At 42.0% G+C, this 24,801-nt stretch overlaps 1 protein-coding gene across 1 annotated transcript in view; it reads right to left on the reverse strand.

Annotated features, from left to right (window-relative positions):
• The window catches only part of LOC145355625 (uncharacterized), a 190,526-nt gene that overhangs the window by 24,950 nt on the left and 140,775 nt on the right, over positions 1 to 24,801 (reverse strand). The window contains exons 41-44 of the mRNA XM_080207869.1: positions 22,576 to 22,692; positions 19,891 to 19,968; positions 3,710 to 3,763; positions 1,872 to 1,920 (exon numbers count right to left, since the gene is read on the reverse strand). Coding sequence (XP_080063995.1) covers positions 1,872 to 1,920; positions 3,710 to 3,763; positions 19,891 to 19,968; positions 22,576 to 22,692 — 298 coding nt within the window. The remainder of the gene's footprint in view (positions 1 to 1,871; positions 1,921 to 3,709; positions 3,764 to 19,890; positions 19,969 to 22,575; positions 22,693 to 24,801) is intronic.

Here is a 24,801-nt window from a genome sequence, read left to right on the forward strand (position 1 = left end):
AAGAGACAGTGGACATGATCTTACAAAAAACTTCTTGGTTTAACCAGGATGGAGGGTGGGGGATGATGGGTGGATTCGTGGGGAGCCTGAGCTCACAAAATGAAGGCGGCTGCTGCGCTCTTGGGCGCTATTATGCAGGCACCCCAATCTCCCTGGAAGATCTCCTGCTCCCTCCCACTTGTCCCAGGCACTTCAGAATGCTCCCAAGCTCTGCCTGTGCTGGTTTCCCTCCCCCCCCACCATGCCCCACAGACATCGGGGCTTCTCTTGCCACTGATAGCCCCCTATACTTGTCCCCCCACATCCACAGACATCAGGACTCTCCTTGCCACTCGTCCCCATCTTCAGAATTTCTTTCCTCCCTGATTGCCCACCCTGCAGAGATGCCCCCTTCTCTCCCTCCCTGATTGCAATCCCTGCAGAGTTCCCTTCTCCCCTACATCGATCACCACCCCTGCTCCATCTTCTCACTTTGGCACCATGCCCTACCGGGCCTTTTCCCCCATCCAAGCTTTGTTTGCTATTTCCCATGTTGGTCCAATCTCCCTGGCATATCATACTGGCTTTCTTGGTGGCTGCTAGAGAGAGTTTGCAATAGGCCTGCCAAGCTTGTTAATTCCCCTGATGCCCCATGGTTCCTATGCGTCATTTTCAAAATTCAAAAAGTTCTCAATTGCCCAATTAATTGCTTTAATTACCCTCGATGCACAATGTCCTCCCACCATGTCGACTACTGTTGAGAAAAGCCTGAAAGTAACATGAAGACATTGGGCTTCCTTTGTTCCAATTTCCACTCCCCAATCCCCATGCTTCCAAATTGATTCCTGAAAAGTAAAAATTCCAGTGGGCAACACAGTGGCACAGTGGTTAGCACTGCTTACTCACTGTGCCAGAGACCCAGGTCGATTCTGGCCTTTGGTAACTGTCTGTGTGAGTTTGCAAGTTATCCCTGTGTCTGTATGAGTTTCCTCTGGGTACTCCGGTTTTCTCCCACAGTCCGAAGATGTGCAGGTTAGGTTGATTGGCCATGCAAAATTGCCCCTTAGTGTCAGAGGGATTAGAAAGGTAAATATCCGAGGTTATGGGGATAGGGCCCGGGTGGGATTGCAGTCAGTGAAGATTCAATGGGCCGAATGACCTCCTTCTGCACTGTAGAGATTCTATGATTCTATTCTATGATAGTTTCCAATAAGAGTCAGCCAGAAGTGATTTTTTTCCCCTCCTTTGTGTGTGAGTACTCAGAGAAGTTCCAATAAAAACTTACACCTATTTGATTCAGATCAAATATTTTGACAGTGAAGCCTGATTTCATCTGCTCACGTGACTTAAATACATTCTGACTGCAACAACCAACCCATTGGAGAAACTGGAGTACAGCTTTAAATATGGTGAATCATTGAATTCCCAAGTTCAGTTTGAAAGGCAGTTGAGGAAAAAAAAATCACATTATGAAGCATCCTGACCTTTAAGTAATTATTAAAGTCTGAATCTTTTACATGTGCAGTCTTTTAATAAGACTGCATTACCTCTCATTATACGTAAATGCAAAGAGATCCAATTTTCTTTTTATATGTTAGTTTGAGGGTTCGTGCTTCTGTAATATTCAATTATGCACAGATTCCACCTGCAATATGGAACAAACATAATGCCTGGGGAATTGTTGCCTATTGGGTCCTGTTAGTAATAAGAATTGTTAGAGCTTTAATGATAGATGTAACTATTATGTTGATAAATTGCATTTGCACACATACATGAAAACACATACTCCTGCTGACTTTGCGTTGGCATATTGTGAACCCATTTCAGAATTGTTTTCTATAAAAATCTCATTTTACTTTCAAGGCCACAGTAACATTGATTCATTCACTTACCACATTTGTCACTCATTTCTTTTCTGACAACTTCTTTCACTTCTTCTTCCTACAGACAAATGTTAAATATGAAGAGTTGTATTCACAGAACACCTTTCATGATCCCAGGATGTCCCAAGGTATCATGGTTCCAAAGACAGTTCTTCAATCCCTGCCCCAAACAGTGAGCTCAGAGCTGTCAACCTATTTGATTGTGAGGTAGGAAGCCATCAGAGCTGACATTCACACTCATGTACTTTCAAATTGGTCATCTGATATAACTAGGAGAAAATAATTTTGGCTAATCTTCACTCTCCCTTAGGACAGAAATCATCCATCCGTCTGAAACCGGTGATCTTAGCACAGACTGAAGCTGCTCTGAGATGACTTAGCACCATGCCATTCAGAATGGGCACCATTGAATCATTAAAAATCTCATAGATTTTCACTGCCTATATAAAAGAAAGAAGTATAAAGGTAATTCAATGTAAAATCAGAGTACACCCCCTTGTCAATCTGGGCTTGGTTAAAAGTGCTGTTGCTTCATCTAGATGTTCTGCATTACAATGCAGAGCAGCCATTAAAGGCAAAAGGAGTTAACAATAATAAATAGTATATGGCTGCTCCCCTCTAGAACTTTGGTTCTTAAGCCTAGTAAGTTACCCCTTCGTTTGACATTTTGAAAAGAGTTTCATCAGTAGCAACCTACTTTTTTTTGGACAGAGGAAGATACTTTTTGGGTGAAAAGTAGACCAATGAGTAGGAGCATGTGGTTAGCACTGCTCAGGCCACACTTATTGCTCATGCCCATTGTTGGTACAACTTTGCCAAATCAAACAGCTATGATTAACCACACAATATGGATGTGAACCAAACAGCCTATGCCTTAAGCATTCCCTTTCCTCAAATACATTACTGCACTGATTGAATTATTTTTTATGGCTAGCCAGCAGTTTTCAGAGGCAGTTTCATTAATGCAATCCCACAATTTATCCGATTTACCAAAATTAATTTTACAGCTTTTTATGCTGAGAAACTCACAACCTCAGAGCTGCTAGTTCAGTATAACCACTACATTACTGTAGCTACTATGGCCAAACTGGCAGCATTGGGAAGGCCAGTGTAATGGAATGGCACATTTTTGACATTGTCAAGATACTTCAGACTTTGTTAGGAACAAAAGGTATTTATCGATAAAGATAAACTATGTACAGGAATTCACAGCCAAGCCTACCCTGGCTGCTGCAGTCCTTACATGCATACTACATTGCTTCCAGAAGTATTCTACCTGAGAGAGGACTCCACCCCTTGGGGGATCACTCATTCTCGGTTCCTATTAGTCTCTCAAGTCAAGTGACCCTGTTCTGCTGTACTGTCTTAAAGAGATAGATTCCACAATCCTCCCAGCTAGTTTTGTACCATTCATTAAAAAAAAACAGACGAAATGAGAATTGGCCATCAGAAACTTCTTATATGTTTACAATGGCCTGAGAGAAAGGGGGGATTTTTAACCCAAAAATACTGTCAATGCTGGAAATATGAAATAAGAGATAATGCTGTAAACACTCAGCAGGTCAGGCAGCATTAGTGGGAAAAGAAACAGAGTTAGGATTTCAGGCTGATGATCAAAAATGGAAGAAATTAGAGAAATACCAATCAATAAGCAAGGTACAAGTTGGGGGGAAGGTCTGGGGGGTATAGAACTAAAAGGGAGGTCTGTGAAGGGATGGAGGGCAAAAGTGATCACATGACCAAACAGACTTCTATTTTTACTGCCAGCCTTGGATACAAGGAACTCAGGATAAAAGGCAAGTGTCCCGGCTCACTGTACTCCTTAACCTTTCCCCAAGGTTACTTACTGAAAGTCCAGGATCTCCTTTCTCACCCTTCAGACCAGTTGGGCCAACTTCTCCCTGTTCAAAGAGAAGCAAAATAATTCAGCAGTGAACAATTGCATGTATAATGCATGGATACATCTTCACTTTTCCTTGTTTTGCCTCCAGGCAGTCAGATAAAAACTGAAGAAAGTTCAATGTACTCTCATCATAGCATAGAATTTGCAGAACACAAAACTGGCTCATGCTCTACATAAACCGCCGCCCACTTTCTTTTGTCTAATTCTATTGGCATAACCTACTATTTCTTTCTCTCTCATGTATTTATCTAGTTTCCACTAAGTGTATCCATGCATTTCACCTCAATTCTCCTTGTGTTTGTGAGTTGTATGTTCTAACCACGCCCTCGATAAATGCTACATTATTTTTTCTGATATAACATTACAAATGGACTTGAAAATAGGTCTGAAACTGGGTACTGAAGCTTCCCATGGTCAGCAGGTAAACACACAGTCCAATGCTGATGTGTGTCATCTCAAAAATTCTAGGTTGTTTCCCAAGTGTCCTGAATTGGCTGATTGAAATAGTGAGTGTGCTTAAATTAGTATCAATATATCTGAGCTAAAGAGAATGAAATTACCCAGGTTCCCAATGACTTTACTTTTACATTGTACTTTTAATAGAGAAAAAATCCCAAAGTGACTCACAGTTTGGAATCAGAAAACTTGAGCAGAAATAGGAGGAGAGGCAGGAACCGGATGAGGGGAAGTGGCTGATTTTGAAGGTAAGGAGAGCTGTGACAGGAGAAAAGGGTTTTGGAAGAGAGTTCGGGAATGTGATTGGACTATATGTTTACCCAATACACCATGTTGAATCCCTGGCCACCACTGGCAAAGCAGAAGGAGGAGTAATTACATTTTAGAAGAGCATTGGAGGAGCAAGGTTGTAAGGCTGGACAGGCTTTCAAAGTTAGGGCATTATAAGATATGGGAAGATTTTAAAAGTTGACAAGGATTGGTGATAGGTAAACTGATCTTTGAGTAAGTGTCCAGGGGATGAGATTGAAGGCTATGGTCCAGAGTTTCTTTCAGGGAATAGATCGGAAAGTTCTGGCCGTGATGATGCTGGGCTGCAGAGAGTCAATTTTACCCACAACTTGATGTTGTGTATTGAATGTTACAAGATCGTAACTGTCATGGAATTAAAGTTGGTGGGAAAGATGTAAAACTATCTCTGACATGCATCTGAATGTTGCTTCCATATAGGTAATATCTCCAAAGGGCCAGCTATTGATGAGGAGAGGATTGAATCTTGGGGAACGTTGGAGGTGAGTGTATTAAGGAGTGAACATTGTGATATATCTACCAGCAAATTTAGAGCAGCTGAAAATGGAGGTCTGTAGAGGCTAAGGAGGTGAACCAAGATAGAGAGACTGATGAAGGATGACATGACTGGCTATACAAAAGGTGATATAGGGATATGAAGAGGATTGTAGCCACTTATTCTTTGTGATGAGTAGCCTATACTGAAACTTGCATGTGCATGACTTATTGGTTAATATAGCACAGAGGAGTGGATTTTGACTTTATATTTTGAGTAAAATGGGTTACATGAAATTTATTTCATTTATATTGTGACAAAGCCAGGAAAAAAAAATGAAACTTCCCTTGTGGCTAGAGTTCAGAGGCTGGAAACTGTAGTTTCCAGTAGGCCTTGGAAGGCTTTGTGCATTAGGCATCAGTCATAGATTGGTTGTATATGCGTCTTTGGTGGGTTTTTATTTTATCATTTTTAAGTTTTCTATGAATGTGCCATCTGGAGATTGGCTGGCAAGCGCAGTTGGGCAATTTTCATTTCCAGAATAGAAACAGCCCCTGAACAGATACATCTGCAGTTTGTTTTTGAACTATATCGGAACTATATTTATATCGGAAACCAGCACTGTGCACCGGAGCAGAAAGAAAAGAAAAGGAAGAAAGTGAAGAAGAATGTAAAGAAAGTTAAGTGATTGGGAAGAGGAATGCCATTCTGGAAATATGCCCAGAGGAATGGGACATGGGAGGGGGGCAAAGAGAAGGTCCCAAACCAGGTTGTGGGACAGAGAAAGATTCCAAGAAGACAGTTTATTTAAGGGACAAAGACACAAATCTGAAACAGGACCTGTTAACTGAAGTTAAAAGAAAGGAGCAGAGGAAAATACTCCAAATTAAAGAGCCAGAGCTGATGGGAGCAGACTTAAAACAAAGTAGCCTTGAAAGAAGCCAGAAGATCCCAGAAGATAACCAAAGGTTGGTGATTCCTTATATAAGAACATAAGAAATAGGAGCAGGAGTAGGCCATCTGGCCCTTCGAGCCTGCCCCGCCATTCAATAAGATCATGGCTGATCTGTCGTGGCTCAGTTCCACATTCCCGCCCTCTCCCCATAACCCTTAATCCCCTCTCTTATCAAAAACCCATCAACCCGCTTCTTAAAAATATTTAGCGAGGTAGCCTCCACCACTTCAACGGGCAGAGAATTCCAGAGATTCACCACCCTTTGAGTGAACTTACTACATAACTTTGCAGTGTAGTATTCTGCTCAGCTTGGCTGAATATCTGAAAGTGTGTGTGGAAGATGAAGCCTGAATGCACAGAGATTCAAGGGGAAAGGAACAATAGAAAGAGATTGAAACCCCAGAGGTGGACCCTTGTTGAAGATAACTAAAAGTGTCGCTTGGGAGAGAATTCCAAGTGAATTCTTTGAGCATGGACATTGGAAACCCTCATGAGGAAAGTAAGTTCTGAAGAGGACTTAAGAAGGCTACAAAAACACTGATAGGTTAAGTGAATGGGCAAAGATCTGGCAAATGGAGTAAGACGTGGAAAAATGTGAAATTGTCCATTTTGGCAAAAATAATAAAGAAGAAACATATTATTTAAATTGTGAGAGATTGCAGAGCTCTGAGGTGCAGAGGTATAAGGATGTCCTTTTGCATGAATCACAAAAGGCTAGTAAATAGGTACAGAAGTAGAATGTTAGCATTTATTGTGAGGGGAATGGAATACAAAAGTAGGGAGGTTATGTTTCAGTTGTACATGGCACTAGTGAGACCACATTTGAATTACTGTGTACAGTATTGCCACCTTATTTAAGGGAGATTGTAAATGTATTCAAAGCCATTCAGAAGAGGTTTACCATACTAATACTTGAAATGGGTAGGTTGTCTTATGAGGAAAGGTTAGACAAGCTAGACTTGTATCCACTGGAGTTCAGAAGAGAAAGAGTGACACATATAAGATCCTGAGGGTATTTTCAGGATGGATATCGACAGGATGTTTCGTCTTGTGGGAGAATCTAGACCTGGGGGTTGCCCATTTAAAACAGAGATGAGGCAACATATTTTCATGCAGATGTTCAGGCGTTTTTGGAACTCTCTTCCTGAAAAAGTAATGGAAGCAAAATCTTTGAATATTTTGAAGGCAAAGGGGGATAGATTCTTGGTAGCAAGTGGATGATAGCTGATCAGGGATACGCTAGCTGTAGATTTGAGGTTACTATCAAATCAGCCTTGATCTTACTAAATCGTTAGAGAGGCTGAATGGTGTACACCTGCTCCTTGTTCATATATATGCTCACGAGATAAACAGAGTTCAAGTGAGACCGGTTTGCTCATAGTGTAACAAGCATGTGGAGGGGTTGATGAGAAATTCATGGAATCTGCTTTGGTGATATCTGTTGCGTGATTTTAGAGTGTCTGACAAAAATTTCCTATTAGCTTACACGGACAAGTCCCCAGGACCGGATGGAATGCATCCAAGGGTTCGGAAGGAAATGGCAGAGGTGATAGTGGATGCCTCGGTGGTTATTTTCCAAACCTCACTGGATTCCGGGGAAGTGCCGGAAGATTGGAAAATGGCTAATGTTACGCCGTTGTTTAAGAAGGGTGGCAGGCAAAAGGCGGGGAATTATAGGCCGGTTAGTTTAACATCTGTTGTAGGAAAAATGTTAGAATCCGTGATCAAGGAGAAAATAGCGAGGCATCTTGAGGAGAATTGTTTGGTAGAGCAGACACAGTACGGTTTCGTTAAGGGGAAGTCGTGTCTGACGAATTTATTGGAGTTCTATGAGGATGTGTCTAGGGCGGTGGATAGAGGAGAGCTGGTGGATGTGGTGTTTCTTGATTTTCAGAAGGCATTTGACAAGGTGCCTCATAAGAGGTTATTACAGAAGGTCAGGGGGCATGGAGTTGGGGGTAGGGTGTTGGCGTGGATAGAGGATTGGCTGTCAAATAGGAGGCAGAGAGTGGGGGTCAATGGGTGCTATTCGGATTGGAGGTTGGTGACTAGTGGAGTGCCCCACGGGTCGGTGCTGGGGCCTCAGCTATTCACCATTTATATAGATGATCTGGAGGAGGGAACCGAGTGTATGGTGTCGAAATTTGCTGATGACACCAAGATTGGTGGAACGGCAAATTGTGCGGAGGGTGTGGAGAGTCTGCAGAAGGATCTAGATAGGCTGGGCGAATGGGCCAGGAACTGGCAAATGGAATTTAACGTTGGCAAATGTGAGGTTGTCCACTTTGGTAAGAATAATGGTAGGAAGGACTATTACTTACGTGGTGAAAAACTGCAGCAGGCGACAGTACAGAGGGACCTCGGGGTCCTTGTGCATGAGTCGCAAAAACCCAGCCTGCAGGTGCAGCAGGTGGTCAGGAAGGCGAATGGGATGCTGGCCTTCATTGCGAGGGGGGTTGAATATAAAAGTAGGGAGGTCTTGCTGCAGCTGTACAGGGCACTGGTGAGGCCGCAGCTGGAGTACTGTGTGCAGTTTTGGTCGCCGCACTTACGCAAGGATATTTTGGCCTTGGAGGGAGTGCAGAGAAGGTTTACTAGGCTGATACCGGAGTTGAGGGGGTTGAGCTATGAGGAGAGGCTGAATAAACTAGGCGTGTACTTGTTAGAGTTTGGAAGAATGAGGGGAGATCTCATTGAGACGTATAAGATGTTGAATGGGATGGATAGGATAGAGGTGGAGAGGCTCTTCCCGCTCAGAAAGGACAGTAGGACTAGAGGGCACAGCCTCAAGATAAAGGGGGGGGGGGGGCGGTTTAGAATGGAGTTGAGGAGGAACTTCTTCACTCAAAGGGTGGTGAATCTCTGGAATTCTCTGCCCGTTGAAGTGGTGGAGGCTGCCTCACTCAATATTTTTAAGACACGGGTTGATAGGTTTTTGATAGGCAAGGGGATTAAGGGTTATGGGGAGAGGGCGGGAATGTGGAACTGAGCCACAACAGATCAGCCATGATCTTATTGAATGGTGGGGCAGGCTCGATGGGCTAGATGGCCTACTCCTGCTCCTATTTCTTATGTTCTTATGACTGCATACTTACTGTAAATATTGGAGTGTAAGATATACTGTGTAATTTGTGTTATCCTTATGAATTTATACGTATCTGTAAAGATATTGGGCGTGATTTTCCTGCCCTGCTACTATGGTTGAGATTTTCAGCAGGACCCAAAAAAATTGGATTTGTGCCCAGTGTCCAGTAGGTCGCAATTCTTCCTGGCCATTTTTTTATACGCAATCAGGCCCACACTGTTCCCCAGCACGAGGCTGATTTATGTATATTCAAATCAAATATTCAGCAGCTCATTTCAACGTGTTTAGTGAAGCTATTGTCCAGGCTCATTTGGCTTTCCGACCTCGCCGGTGGAGATCCATACCAACGGGGATCAGCTGGTCCACAGCAGCGGGGATCAGGTGTGATGGCCTCGCCAGTGGGACTGGAGGCCATTGAGGTACCTCAGGAGGTTGAGGTCAGATGGGCAGTGCCCCTTAGGCAGTGCCAGGCTAACACTGTCATCCTGAGACCCTGGCATTGCCACCAGGCATTCTGGCACTGCCAGTCTGGCAAAGTGGCAGTGCATATCTGGCACAGGCAGTGCCAAGGGGGTGGAGCCAGAAGTGGCAGAGACAGATTGGTAGTAGGTAGGAGGGAAGAGGGGACTCCCAGTTGGGGGGCGGGGGGGGGGTGGCTAGCAATCGGGGTTGCTGATCAGGAGTCTGGTGATTGGGTTGTGGGGGTGGTGTTTGAGGTAGGAAATTGGGTGGCTGCTGTTTGACAGGCTGGCAATTGTGGGGGTGGGGTCAGAGCTGATGATCGGGAGGCTGGTGAAAGGGGGACCATCAGGAGGCCAGCGATGTCCGGGGTGGGGGAAGGCCAGCCTTTCTCATGGGGGAGAGGGCTATGTCAATGGGGGTCAAAGTGTGATGGGCCCCTGAGCACTCTGCTGCAAGCCTCTCTCACTGGTTTAAGCTCTGCCCCCAGCATGATTTGCTTGATGGCCTTTGCATTTCATCGAGTGCTGTAAATTATCAAGACTCACGTTGCTAAAAAAACAGGCAAGAAAACCTCATATTTTCCCACATAGGAGGTGATTTTACCAAAAGTTTTAAGTCCAGGATTGGGGTGAAACTGGGAAAGTTTCAGATCGTTTCTTTGGGCACGTGCAAAATTGCAACCTTATGCACTCAGTGAATGAAAAAGCAGCAGAAATAGTTTCTTGACTGCAGAGGGAGGGGGTGGGTCTTAAGTCTCCCAAACACTAGCTGGGAGCAGTAGAGGGCATCATTGCGCATGTGCACGTCTCTAGCAGCACAGACCTGTCACTCATCCCCTTCTGCTGTCAGCTTACTTCCATGGCCTCCACAAAGCATCCTGACAGCTATCGCGGGGCCCTGTGGCCTTTCACCTTCCCCACCCACCTGGAACGAACGTCCCCCTCCCACCCAGACCGATCCCCCTCCATCCGTGATCGGCCACTGACTGTCCCGCCCCAATGCCAGTTCTGATTGTCCCCCTGCCCCCCACTGATCCTTGATGCTGAGCACGCAGCGGCCCCACGCCCTGTGGCCCCGCCTTCTTGGCAATGCCGGTGCCCAGTGGGCAGTGTCAGGGTGCCAGGCTGGCACTGCCCAAGGGGCACCTCCCCAACCTCCCCAGGTGGCCTCAGTGGTTCTACCGGAGAGGCCATCACGACTGGTCCATGTTGCTGATGACCAACTGTGATCCTCATCGGAGTGAATCTCTCCTGGCAGGGCCACAGACGCAAGTAAGCCTGGCAATACCATCCTGGGTTTGTTAAATTAATCATAGAAAAATAGAACCTTACAGTGCAGAAAGAGGCCATTTCGCCCATCAAGTCTGTACTGACCACAATCCCATCCATGCCCTATTTCCATAACTCCATACATTTACACCCTGGCTGGTCCCTCTGACACTAAGGGGCAATTTAGCATGGCCAAGCTATCTAACCTGCATATCTCTGGACAGTGAGGGGAAACCAGAACACCAGGAGGAAATCCATGCAGACATGGGGAGAACGTGCAAACTCCATAAGACAGTGACCCAAGCTGGGAATTGAACCCAGATCCCTGGCGCTGTGAGGCAGCAGTGCTCATCCTTGTGCCACCGTGATCGCAGATTTTAATATAATTTAATTAAGTTATTCAGCCTTGCGCCGAAAATGGGCGCGTGGCTGATTGCGCCAAATATTCAGTGCCAGTAAGATTGCGAGAGGTAAGAAATCAGTCACAAACCAGCAGGGTAAGATCGCTTCCCCCTTAGAATTGTTTTGTGAGAACTACCCCAGTAGCTGGAATGAGGGAACAATATTTGACTCACTGGTGTTTGTATTGAAATCCTCTCAACTTTATTTCCAGTCCAAGAGAGTTTATTTTTCTTGATTAATAAACATTTTATTCTTCTGTTGGATGTTCATCAGCAAACTCATGTGAATCTGTTCAGTAACTACCCTCCACAGTTTCTAAAATCTAAAATCTATCAAATCAGATTGCAATCTGGGACCCAACTTGGCCAGTGGTAGCATCAGTTTGAATCATAACACCGTCTTTGTGGGTTTTTATTTCAATTGACTTCAATGAAAGTGAACGTGGGAGGAGATGTAATACAGGCTGCTGATTTGCTACCCCCTTTTATGTTGTTGCATAACGTCAAAATCCAACCCGAAACCCTTTCCCTTCTCTTGCTCAATTTTAATGAGTATTTTTCTCCTACTTCCACTCCACTACCATTTGCATTTCTTCCCATTCCTGTTCTTTCTGGTATTCTTCCTCCCCACATTCTCTCATTTAATGTTCAATATACTTCTTCCTCCATTGCAGCTATATCTTCCTCCTTCCTCAAACTCTTAACTTCTGTAGCCTTCGCTCTCTCCATGAACATTTGCCTTTTTGCTTTATTGCCACAAATCAATTTCCCCCTCCTTCATTGCCAGTCTCCTTCTCCATTTCATTGCCATCTGGTTCCACTTCTAGTTGTTATCCTTTCCCCCTTCAATTCCATTTCTATTCCATTTTCAAAGTCATCTGTATACCTATTTCATAGTCAGGCCAGTTGCTATCTGAATCTGCCTACTAATGCACAACACTGAGTCTCTTTTTTTCCTTAGAACTATCTCCAGCACAAATGGTAGGAATTGTAGACAGGACTGACTTCTGAAGAATTCCTTCCTACAATATACAAAGGCCAAACCCCTGCCAATAGTATTGTAAGTAATGCGGAGAGGAGAGAGGGCTGCTGCCCAGTGTAGTGGCAGTCAGATTAGGGTAGGTGTGGAACTACAAGGCTAAGGGACCTCACTTGCACTGATTTCTATATTAGAAAGCATTGAGAAACTGATCTGGTTCCCAAAGCATTGATGTCAATATGGAGCACTGACAGTTGATATGTATCCAACAGGATATGTACTTCCAATACTCCAGAATCTTACAGGTTTTATATAGTCATAGAGTTTTACAGCACAAAAGAGGCCTTTCAGCCCATCATATTTCCATTGGCCATCAAGCACCTATCTATTCCAATCCCATTTCCAGCACTTGGTCAGCAGCCTTGTATGCTATGACATTTCAAATGCTCATCTAAAAGCCTCTTAAATATCATGATGCTTCCTGGCTGTACCACCCTTTCAGGCAGTGAGTTCCAGATTCCACCCTTCTCTGGGTAAGAAAGCTTTTCCTCGACTTCCCTCTAAATTTCATGATCTTTATCTTAAATCTATGCTCCCTCTACTAGGAAGAAAAGTTTCTTCTTTTCTACCCTATTTATGTCTGTTATAATTTTGTACACCTCAATAAGATTCCCCCCTCAGCTTTCTCTGCTCTAAGGAAAACAACCTCAGCCCAGCGAGCCTCCCTTCATAACTGAAACACTCCAACCCAGGCAACATACTGGTGAATCAAGTTTTGTGGTTGTCAAGTCATGATCTATGTGTTGCTTCTCCTACTCTTTTCGTCTAGGTTTTGCCAACAAAAATGAAATCACTTAAGAGTTCTTACCTAAGAGTGCCACAGCTTGAACTGGTCATGTCTTAAAATGGCCACATTATAATTTGTTACCTTATTAATATAGAGCACTGACATCAATACCTGTGTATATGGTAATACAATGTGGCCTTTGGTTTACTATTTTTAGCAAATGTAAAAATACAATAAAATTCATGCTATGAAGGTGAGTGGGTGGCAGAAGATATACATTAATTGCTCATGGAGCAGAACTAGAATATACAGGAAAAGCAAAACCAACAAGTATTCTCTCCTTTTATGAAAGTTGAGGGAGGGTGGTGGTGGTGGTAGGGGGTCATCAATGAACTTTCAATTAGATGTTTGAGCATCCCAATCAAATACCACAGAAGTTGAATGTGACACTAATTGGTTGCGTTCTGCTGCTTTGTGCAATGATTCATTCTTTACTGTAAAATACTGAGACTGCCAGTCCGTGTGGCTTGTTCACTTGGAAATAAAATAACAAGCACTCACTAGGGGATGGAGAGCAGGGGAATTGAGTAACTGGATGAGTAAGGATCTTTGAGTCTACTTCATTAACTTGTGTGATCATGTCCATTGCAAGGATAAGCAATGAGATCAAATCTGGTGTATCTGCCATCTGTTGTTTTCGAATTAGTTTAATACAATTAATTATATTTTAAAACACCATCTTCAATCTGTTAAATAGGAGGTGGGAGGCAGTAAAGCTAAAGTAAGTAAAAGATTTTGATAATAGGATGAAAGCAGTAGAATGACTAGAATTAATTTCAGAGAAAGTTAAAGTTAAAATAAAAGAGGACCAAAGGAGAACTATTCCAAGTATAAGAATATAAGAACTAAGAGCAGAAGTAGGCCATCTGACCTCTTGAGCCTCCTCCACCACTCAATAAGATCACGGCTAATCTTTTCATGGACTCAGCTCCATTTACCCGCCCGCTCACCATAATCCTTAATTCCTTTACTGTTCAAAAATTTATCTATCTTTGCCTTAAAAACCTTTAATGAGGTAGTCTCAACTGCTTCACTGGGCAGGGATTTCCAAAGATTCACTACCTTTCGGGTGAAGAAGTTCCGTCTCGACCCAGTCCTATATCTGCTCCCCCTTGTTTTGAGGCCATTCCCTAGTTTCAGTTTCGCCTGCCAGTGGAAACAATTTCCTTGCTTTTATTTTATCTATTCCCCTCATTATCGTATATATTTCTATAAGATCCCCCCTTATTCTTCTGAATTTCAATGAATATAGTCTCAGTCTACTCAGACTCTCCTCATAAGCCAACCCACTCAACTCTGGACTCAACCTAGTGAATCTACTCTAGACCCCCTCCAGTGCCAGTATATCCTTTCTCAAATAAGGAGACCAAAACTGTACACAGTCCTCCAGGTATGACCTCACTATCACTTTATACAGCTGCAACATAACCTCACAGTTTTTAAATTCCATTCCTCTAGCAATGAAGGACAAAATTCCATTTGCCTTCTTAATTACCTGCTGCACCTGCAAATCAACTTCTTGTGATTCATACACAAGGACACCCAGGTCCCTCTGCTGTGCATGCTGTAATATTTTTACCATTTAAATAATAGTCCATTTTGCTGTTACTCCTACCAAAATGGATGACCTCACATTTACCAACATTGTATTGCATCTGTTGGACCCTTGCCCTCTCACTTAGAACTATCTATATCCCTTTGCAGATTTCAGCATCCTCTGCACGCTTTGCTCTGCCACTCATGTTAGTGCATTTGTGAATTTTGACACACTATACTTAGTTTCCTACTCCAAATCAACTTTGTAAATCATAAACAGTTGCAGTCCCAACATAGATCCCTGAGGTACACCACCAGTCACTGGTCACCAACCAGAAAAACACCCATTTACCCACATTCTTTGCTTTCTGTTAGTTAACCAATCCTCTATCCATGCTAATACATTACCCGTAACACTGGTCACCTTTATCTTATGCAGCAGCTTTTGGTACGGCATCTTGTCAAATTCCTTCTAGAAATCCAGGAACACCACATCCACAGATTCCCCATTGTCCACCGCACATGTAATGTTCTCAAAGAATTCCACCAAATTAGTCAAACATGACCTGCCCTTCATGAACCCATGCTGTGTCTTTCCCATGGGACAATTTATATCCAAATGTCTTGCTATTTCTTCCTTGATGATAGATTCAAGCATTTTCCCTACTATAGAAGTTAAGCTAACTGGCCTATCGTTACCCGCCTTTTGTTTACCCCTTTTTAAAACAGTGGCATCAGATTTGCTGTTTTCGATCTGCAGGAACCACCCCAGAGTCCAGCAAATTTTGGTAAATTACCACTAGTGCATTTGCCATTTCCCCCGCCATCTTTTTTGATACACTAGGATGAATTCCATCAGGGCTAGGACACATGCCTACCTTTAGCCCCATTAGCTTGCCCAACACTAGTTTTTTAGTGATAATAATAGTTTCTAGATCCTCACCTGCCACAGCCTTCTTGTCATCAATTTTAGCATGTTATTTGTGTCTTCCACTGTGAAGACCAACAAAAAAATACCTGTTCAATGCCTCAGCCATTTCCTCATTTCCAGTTATTACATCCCCTTTCTCATCCCCTAAAGGACTAATGTTTACTTTAGCTACTCTTTTTTGTTTTATATATCTTGTAGAAACTTTTGCTATCTGTTCTAATATTCTGAGTTAGTTTAGACTCATAATCCATCTTACTTTCCTTTATAGCTTTTGTGGTGGCTTTCTGTTGACCTTTAAAGATTTCCTAATCTTCTAATTTCCCACTAATCATTCCCACTTTGTATGCATTTTCTTTCAATTTGATACCCTCCTTTATTTCCTTAGATATTCATGGCTGATAATTTCTTTTTCTACAGTTCTTCCTCATCACTGATATATACTTTTGCTGAGCACTGTGAAAACTCACTTTGAAAGGCCTTCACTGTTCCTCAATCGTCCCACCATAAAATTTTTGCTCTTAGTCTACCTTAGCTAATTCCTTCCTCATCCCATTGTAGTCTCCTTTCTTCAAGCACAAGACATTGGTATTGGATATTACCCTGCTCCCTGGAACCCTCCATTAATAACTCTGAGTTAGAGTCAGAGACTTCAAGCAGTTCCAACATATTTACCTGGATAGTTAGCTAGGATAAAAGAAATCCTAGTTGTTAAAGATAACGTACTTAACACCACTGATGACTCTATCAGTAAGTGCACTGTGTAGCAGACTCAAAAGACAAAGTCCTTGTTATAACCCTTAACCTCTGCTGAATTAGCTGATCTTGGCAGAGGGTTATGTTTTGTATCAGTGTCCTGTGCAAAGGTAAAAATTCAGTCACGGTTTCTGCTCCTGATTATAGCTGAGTGACCCATACATGCAAGCAATAGCCCAAAGCCTCTGTTTTGGCCATACTCCACTGGCTTCTTATGCTCTCGCATTGTATCCTTTCATAGCCTTACTCTTTCTCCAGCTCTTAAGTTCCTGCTGGCGCCCTCCAGTCCTGTAACACAGGTCTGCTTCTTGTTCCCTTTTCAACTGTTTTGAAGCATCATTGCCCCTTGCACTCTTTGTGCACCTCTGCCTTACCATTTTATTCCCACCTTCATTAACTCTATAACACTCTCTTCTTTGCGCTTTTGCTTCCTTCTGACCATCTTCCATTTCCCACCATCTCCTGATTTCTCTGTCTACCATTCTATGAATTAAACACCATAAATTGGTGTTCAGGCATCTTGCCTGAACACTGGATTGCGCTTGCCTGTGATGGAACCCAATATAAAAAAGTTGAAAACTCACTGTCTAGCGTCACATGCAAAGAATAACCATCTAGTGAGAGAAGTCCACCAGAGAAGTGGAGAGAAAAATGAAGAAGGGGAAAAAGAATAATTCAGACTGTTTAGTTTTGACCCTTACGGAGTTGAGGAGGAACTTCTTCACTCAAAGGGTGGTGAATCTCTGGAATTCTCTGCCCGTTGAAGTGGTGGAGGCTGCCTCGCTAAATATTTTTAAGAAGCGGGTTGATGGGTTTTTGATAAGAGAGGGGATTAAGGGTTATGGGGAGAGGGCGGGAAAGTGGAACTGAGCCACGGCAGATCAGCCATGATCTTATTGAATGGCGGGGCAGGCTCGAAGGGCCAGATGGCCTACTCCTGCTCCTATTTCTTATGTTCTTATGTTCTTATGTTCTTAAAAATGATGCGTTAATGTGTTTGTAAGATATCTGAACTGAATTTGGTCACATCTATGACAGCCAGATATCTCTTCCTTTATGTCATGGATGAGTCCAACCATTGAGTACAATTGATATTAGTATTGATAGAAGTTATTGGAGCCACAGTTAGTCAAACACTGCCTTAATATCAAGGATCGTTACAGTATTATCACCTCTCCGTAGGCACTTTGCGCGTTTACCCATTAAGGTAATGATGAGTTTTGGAACTGAAGTGTCAGTGAGTAAGAGAGATGAGTTTTAATTTATAACAACCTGAAACAATATCTCATGAGAAACATATCTCATATGTAATAAAACATCCCAAAGTGCTTTACAGAAACATTTTAAAATGAAATGCAGTTAACTCCTGTTGTTTTCAACCACCTCTATCACAAATGTGTTTAACCATACTAATGTAGTTGTACATGTAATCACAGTTCATTGTCCCAAAACTTCAGTCACCCATGATTTAGTTAATTCTCACCTTTTGCAAGTTGTTCTCACATAAAAAGTATGCCTTGTGCATGTGCTGCATCTGCATATACGTAAGTTCATATTTGTGGGAATGGAACCCCCACAAATGGCGGTAGAATGACATCAAGCCACATTAAGTATTAAGGCAGGAGAGCAAACATTGGGTCAAAGACATAGGCTTTAAGGAGCGCCTTGAAGGAAGAGAGTGAGGTAGAGGTGGAGAGATGAAATTCGAGAGCTTGCAGCCTAGGCAGCTGAAGTAACAGCCACCAATGGAGAAATCATTAAATCAGGGATGCTCCACAGGCTAAACTTAGAGCAGCACAGATATTTTAAAGGATTACAGAACTAGAGGAGTTTACAATTAAAGAATGGATTTGAAAAAGAAAGGTGAGAATTTTAAAATCAATGCATTGTTTTAACTGGGAACCAGTGTAGCTCAGCAAATGCAGAGATGATAGGTGAAGGGCATTTGATGTGAATTGGAATACAGCAGCAGGGCTTTGGGTCACATCAAGTTTAAGGAGGGTAAAATGTGAGAGGATGGCCAGAGGTGCATTGGAATAGTCAGGTCTAGGAGTAACAAAGGCATAGATAGAAGTTTCAGCAGCAGAAGAGCTGAGGCAGGAGTTGAGATGGGCAATGTTACAGAGTTGGAAATAGGATGGCATGGATATATGCTTAAGAGATGATCTTGGGGTCAAATTTGATAGGGATATTTATATTTGTATTTATACTTTTTTTGAAGTTTCTGTTGAAATAGCATTGCATAAATGGTTGAACTCCCTTGGACATTAATTCTCTACAGGTCACTTATGACACTACTGATGATTCTGTCCCTCATTTTGGTGATAGTTGTGAGGAAGATGATTGGAGAGAAATTTTACTGAGTTAGATTTATTTGTCTTGGTTATAGGACACAATGGGGCATTTTCCCCATTATGTCAGGGAGGTGTCAGTGAGTTGTACTGGAACAACTTGAGCAACTCAGTCCGGTGTGTTGGTCTTAAATTCCTACAATCAGGATGTTGGCATAGCTCATACCCATTGCTTGTCCTGTGCATTTAGCCATTTCCAATGTCAAGTGGGGTCAGCCAAATTTACACTGTTTATATCATGTCTTTTAACACTCTGTATTTGATCCTACAGGTAGGCAGTGAAAGTCAGGAAATTTTCTCTAGCCCTCACCCCATTCACCCCCCACACATTTCATGTACCCCATGTCAACCCATGGCCCTTCATGGCCCCCATACTCACCCATGACATTTCATACCCTCCATGTTAAGCTGTGACACTTCAACGCCCTTCAACTGTTTCAACATTCTAATGAACATCCGGATTGTCAGTCAAAAATACATAATGAGGCTTGCCTGAAAGTCCAGACATCCATTAGAATGTCAAAACAGCTGTATCCCAGAACAAACATTCCTTGATTGACAGTTCTTGCTCTTTGATCTATTCTGTCAATTGTATAATGTTTATTAGCATCGGATAAAGAGGTTTCAAGTTCTTACAGTTTCAATTGTTGATACTTTTAAGAGTTTTGAAGATTGACACTTTTATGGGGTTGTAGTGAAAGGAACTTTTCTTAAAGAAACCGGAGATTTATGAATGATTGTTTTTGAAAGCTTTTTCATATATCCTTTTGTTACTATAGGATTCATTTTTCAGTACAAGAGGAAGTGTCATAGCTTGGCAAGATGGGTATGAGGAACCTGGAGGGTGGGTAGAGGAGCATAAGTTGACATGAAGGGCATGGATGGTCATGGGACCATAACTTGGAATGGATGGTATGAGAGGAATGGGAGGGTAGATGACCGTAGCTTGGCATGGGGAGTATGTGTAAGATCTTTAAATTTACCTTTCGAAATGGCTCTTTCATCTAATCTGTAATTCATAACATCACTAAGGGGCTGTGAACCATCAGTCCTTTGAAGGATGACCTGACTGTATGAATACTGTTAGCAACTGGGGATGTCTAGATGGGAGCTCATGACCTGCACCAGCTCGCATCCTTAACCCACATTGGTGAAAATGGGGATTCTTGGAATGGGAGCAGAAACATGGAATTGGGTCCCACCTGTTGCATTTTTACCTCCATGGAGCCTTCTGAGCTCCATGAAAATCTAGCCCATTTTTTTTTGTTTGTCTATAACTGGAACATTGCATAGCTGCTGTCATTAGTGTTTACTAACCTGATCTCCTTTTGCTCCAGGAATTCCTGGGGATCCTCTCTGACCACGACGCGTTCTCCCCCTCCTTCCTGCTTCACCCTATGAAGAAAATAATAGGAAGACATCAATCATTCACAAGTAAATATTTTAATAAGCAGTATATTTTTAGTCTTCTCCTGAAGAGGCTGATACTTTCAAGGGTTTGGTCCCATGAATGCCACCAGTGCTCTGGTATTTGATTACTGTGGATATTTTTGAGAGGTAATCATAGGGAGTGAGTATGAGCAGCCTATTCAATTATGGACAGCGCTAACAATTGGGAATGATCCTGAGCTCACCTAACATTCACACATATGCATTTTTCAGTAGGTGGGGAGCTTAGTGGACAGCAGGAATTCAAAACCAAAGTCATTTTTTCTTTCTCAGGCATTCTATTGAGAGATGTTGGTGTCCAACTGAGATCAGATATCTTTCATGTGTCAGGCAAAGGAATAATCACAATTCCCTAGGTACTAGCAGAAGAATGGTTAATCAAGTTAATCTTGCTCAACATGTTTAATAAATTCCAACATATTCAGAGCCTTACCGTGTCCCAGAGCCCTTCCTCTTCTTAGCTCAAATTACATACACTCAGTTACTTCAACTGGCATATTTGTGTTTAAAAATGAAATCTATTTGAATTGTAAAAACTGTAAGTAATTAAGCTATGGGAACCTTCTTATACATCAATCATTCCTTACCATCCTCCCACACAAAACTTTCTGTATTTTGATAGTGGCAGGCTAACTCTCCATCTTCCATTCCTTCTGAAGTACATGAAGATCAATAAGAGGCGTGGGAAGACCTTTCATCTATTTAAATAAGTGAGACTATTAGGTATTAATTGTCATTCACAAAATCGCACTGGGGAGGGGTCCATCACACACTTCAAACCTTTTTGTACTTTTGTAAATATTTTCTTTACAAAAGTTTTAGTTATTTAGGAAATTTTATGTTTCAAAGTCATAGGTTGGTACTGCATTGGGAAGACTACTGGTCAGAATTCTGAGAGTTCTGTTAAACTCGGCATCCAGCACTCAAGCTGCATTTACCAATTTGGGTTAACCTTCTATTAGCTTGAGTGCATAAATTAAGTAATGTCAGGCAACATTGTAATCTTAAGAAAATCAAATTATCCAATCATTACATTAAAGAGTCTGAAAATAGAAATAACTTCCTATGTCCAAGTTTTATAGAGGACTCAATAGGGCAGAAATTATGATGCTGGTCTACTGACACAGAACCCCACTAGACATGAAGACTGGATGCAGAATTTGATCTATAATGTTTCTTAAATGCTCTGGTCTTATGCTTAAATTGATGTCCTCCCACCCCAGAATGAGAGAAAGAGACTGGGGTAAAAACAAAAATATGATCAATAATAAAACTTATTTAAGGACCCCATGCAAACTGAGGATTTAGAGAGGTGTGGTGAGTGTCCCTTTAAGGGTAACACAGTAGAAGAGGGCCACTTGACTTAGGAAGAACTATACAGAGGCTAGCAGCCACCACACCCCCCAAACCCCACCAACAGCTGCCTCAGTCCCTGCATGTTTACTACATGTTTTCTGCCTGACTTCTGCCCATGAGAGGACCCCACCCCTGGGATGAATACCCACTCTCAGTCCCACTCAGTTCCCCAAACTAGGGTACCCTCTTCTACAGTGTTGCTCTTAAAGGGACACTCATTGCAAGAGGTTATATAAGGAGGAGGATGGGAAGAGGCATGGTAGCTATGGAAATGTGTAGGTGCACAATAGATAACTGTGAAAAATCCACTACCAGAGAAATACAAAATGCTTGGGGGAAAAAAAAATCACTAAGCAATATTTTTTCACCTTTGAATCTTTAGTTCAGTGCCTTCCTGGATTGATAACTCTTTGTTGGGTATGAATAGCCTAGGTGAAATGGGCTGAGAGAGCCATAGTGGGTGCCCTTGCACAAAAGTACATCTGCTGTAGCACTAAGTGACACTGCATTGAAATTTCAAACTGTTTTGTAATCTACATTTAAAATCTACAGAAGGAAGATGGCATCGCTTGACAATATCACATTCTCTCCTACACACAGGAAAGGTCTTTCACATGGGCTTATGAATAAATACACCCCAAAGCACTAACTAATTTTCATGGTCTAGCTTCAGATTGTGAATTGATAACTCGAGATATGTGCTGATGTATTCCATCATAAATAAAACATTAACTTAACTATAAGATTGCAGAATGACAGTGGCTGTATTATTCTTGCCCAGAATTTAAGTTCATCACATTAATTACAGCCAATCTTTGTATAACAAATGTTTAGGTACTACACCTCCTTAATGAAGTACATTCTTTAGTGGATAGACTGCTCATAAGTGTGATCCATTGTCAAACTCGTTCAAGATTTATTCAGTCTATAGAGATATCAGCTTTGAAATTCCTGGAGCCATTTATCTTTAAGACTGCCTGCATGGATAGGATACAAACTATTGGCTGGTGCTTGTGCAAAGCTATCAATCATCAACTGTTGCCTTCAAGAAGGTAAGGACAAGAAAAAGTAAAAAAAATACAGAGAAATACAATACAAAAGCAAAATATTGCAGATGCTAGTAATTGCAAGTAAAAACTGAAACTCTTGGGAACAATCAACAAAGCAATAAGTTATTTTATCCATTATCCATTTTACCTTTGTTGCAGGTTCACCTTTGGGCCCTGGCACCCCTGGTGGTCCAGGGGAACCAGGCTTTCCAGGTAAACCAGAAGCCCCTTTGAAGCCAGTGAGTCCAGGTAGACCCTTAGAACCCTGTATAATAAAAACAGAAATAAAAAGATGTCTAATATGAATCAAGACAGTATAATAGGCCTTTTATATACGTGTGCATGTTCATTTAATGATTAGTACTATTTTGAGAGTTGACTAACTCGTGGGTCTGAGAACATTTTGATTGTGTGGCATGTATAAAGCACTGCATCACACCAAAAACATAAGTGTGGTTAAAATTTAGCAAGCTCCATCTACAACATGCACAAGAGGGTTGGTTGTATTAATCTGCATTTCAAATAAGTGGCATTCCCTGTCTGTCTTTCTCTATTCCTTCACTGTTGGTAGGCCAAAATCTGGGAACTCCCTCCCTAACTATACTGATTGCACCTAGAGTCATAGAGGTCAGAGAAGTTTACAACATGTAAACAGGGCCTTCGGCTTAACTTGTCCATGCTGTCCTTTTTTTAAAAAAAACTCCTAAACTAATCCCAATTGCCGCATTTGGCCTCATATCCCTCTATTCCCATCATACCATGTAACTATCTAAATGCTTTTTAAAAGATAAAATTGTACCCACCTCTGCTACTATCCCTGGCAGCTTGTTCCAGACACTCACAACCCTCTGTGAGAAAAGATTGTCCCTCTGGACACTTTTGTATCTTTCCCCTCTCACCTTAAACCTATGCCCTCTAGTTTTAGACTTCTCTATCTTTGGGAAAAGATATTGACTATCTACCTTGTCTATGCCCCTCATTATTTTATAGACCTCTATAAGGTCACCCCTCAGCCTTCTATGTTCCAGAGGTAAAAGCCCCAGTCTATCCAGCCTCTCCTTATAACTCTCCTGCATATACTTACGCAACATTAACTACAAGAATTCAAGAGAATGGTTCATCACCATCTAAAAAGACAATTAGGGATACGCAACAAATGCTGGCCTTGCAACATGCTCAATTTCACAAACAAAAATTGGCCATAATCAATTTTTAACCATGTAATTCTGGGTTAACTGCAAAACCTTGTGTGGAAAAAATTTGAGAGAAAGAACTGGCACAAATCCAAAAGTTTTAATTATTCCTGTATAAAATGCAGTTTACCTGCTGAAATAGCATACCTCAATGAGTCAGCTGTTTCCAGCTGTGAAAATAAACAAATTCTTTTAGGTGTTATCAGAATATTTTTTCATAATTTATGTTCCAGGAAAGCAAGAGGAAATAACATGGACATGAGACCTAGGCTGGAATTTTACCGGCCTACCCACCAGGGGAATCAGAGCAGATGAGAGGCGGAGCATGGGAAGGTCTATTGACCTCGGGTGGGATTTTACCCAGGATGAGCGAAGTCATAAAATCCTAGCACTAGTCTTCATCAAGTCAGATCATGTGTGACCATTCTAATTTCAGACTCATGCTGTCGGGTTGATTTTGCACCTTGGAAAGGATTTTTAAAGATTCTTTCATGGGATATAAGCATGACTGGCAAAGCCAACCTTTGTTGCTTACCCCTAACAGCTATTGGTGAGCTGCCTTCTTAAATTGCTGCAAGCCAACTGGTGTAGGTTTTTGACACAGTGACAGTGAAAAAAATTGTGATATAGTTCTAAGTGGTAGAGGTTGCAAATTTGAAAGGTGCAGTCAAGGGGGCCTTAGTGAGTTGCTGCAGTGCATCTTGTGTTGATACACACTGCTGTCACTGTGCACCAGTGGTGAAGGGCCTAAGATAGTGGATGAGCTGATGATGAAACTGGCTACTTTGTTTTGGATCCTGTTGAACTATTTGTGTGTTATTAGGGCTGCATTCAACCAGGAGATTGGAGAGTATTCCATCATGTTCCTGACTTCTGACTTATAGATGGTGGAAAGGCTTTGGGGAGACATGAGGTGAGTTACTCACTGCAGAATTCCCAGTTCCTGACCTGCTCTTGTAACCATAGCATTTATAAGACTGGCACAGTTAAGTTTCTGATCAATGATACCCCTGGAAGTGACTTTTCTTGGTGTAGTGTAAGTTATAAATTTAAGGTATATATTCTGTCTTCACAGCAAAAGATAGAGAGAACAAGCATGAGTGGAATGAGGGGAAGATTAGAAAGATTGATAGAAACAGAAGTGATTTCTGAAATAATAGGAAGTTATATAGGAATTGTAA

The sequence above is a fragment of the Carcharhinus amblyrhynchos genome, chromosome 19 (assembly GCF_965287045.1).
Source record: "Carcharhinus amblyrhynchos chromosome 19, sCarAmb.v2.hapA, whole genome shotgun sequence".
NCBI lineage: Eukaryota > Metazoa > Chordata > Chondrichthyes > Carcharhiniformes > Carcharhinidae > Carcharhinus > Carcharhinus amblyrhynchos.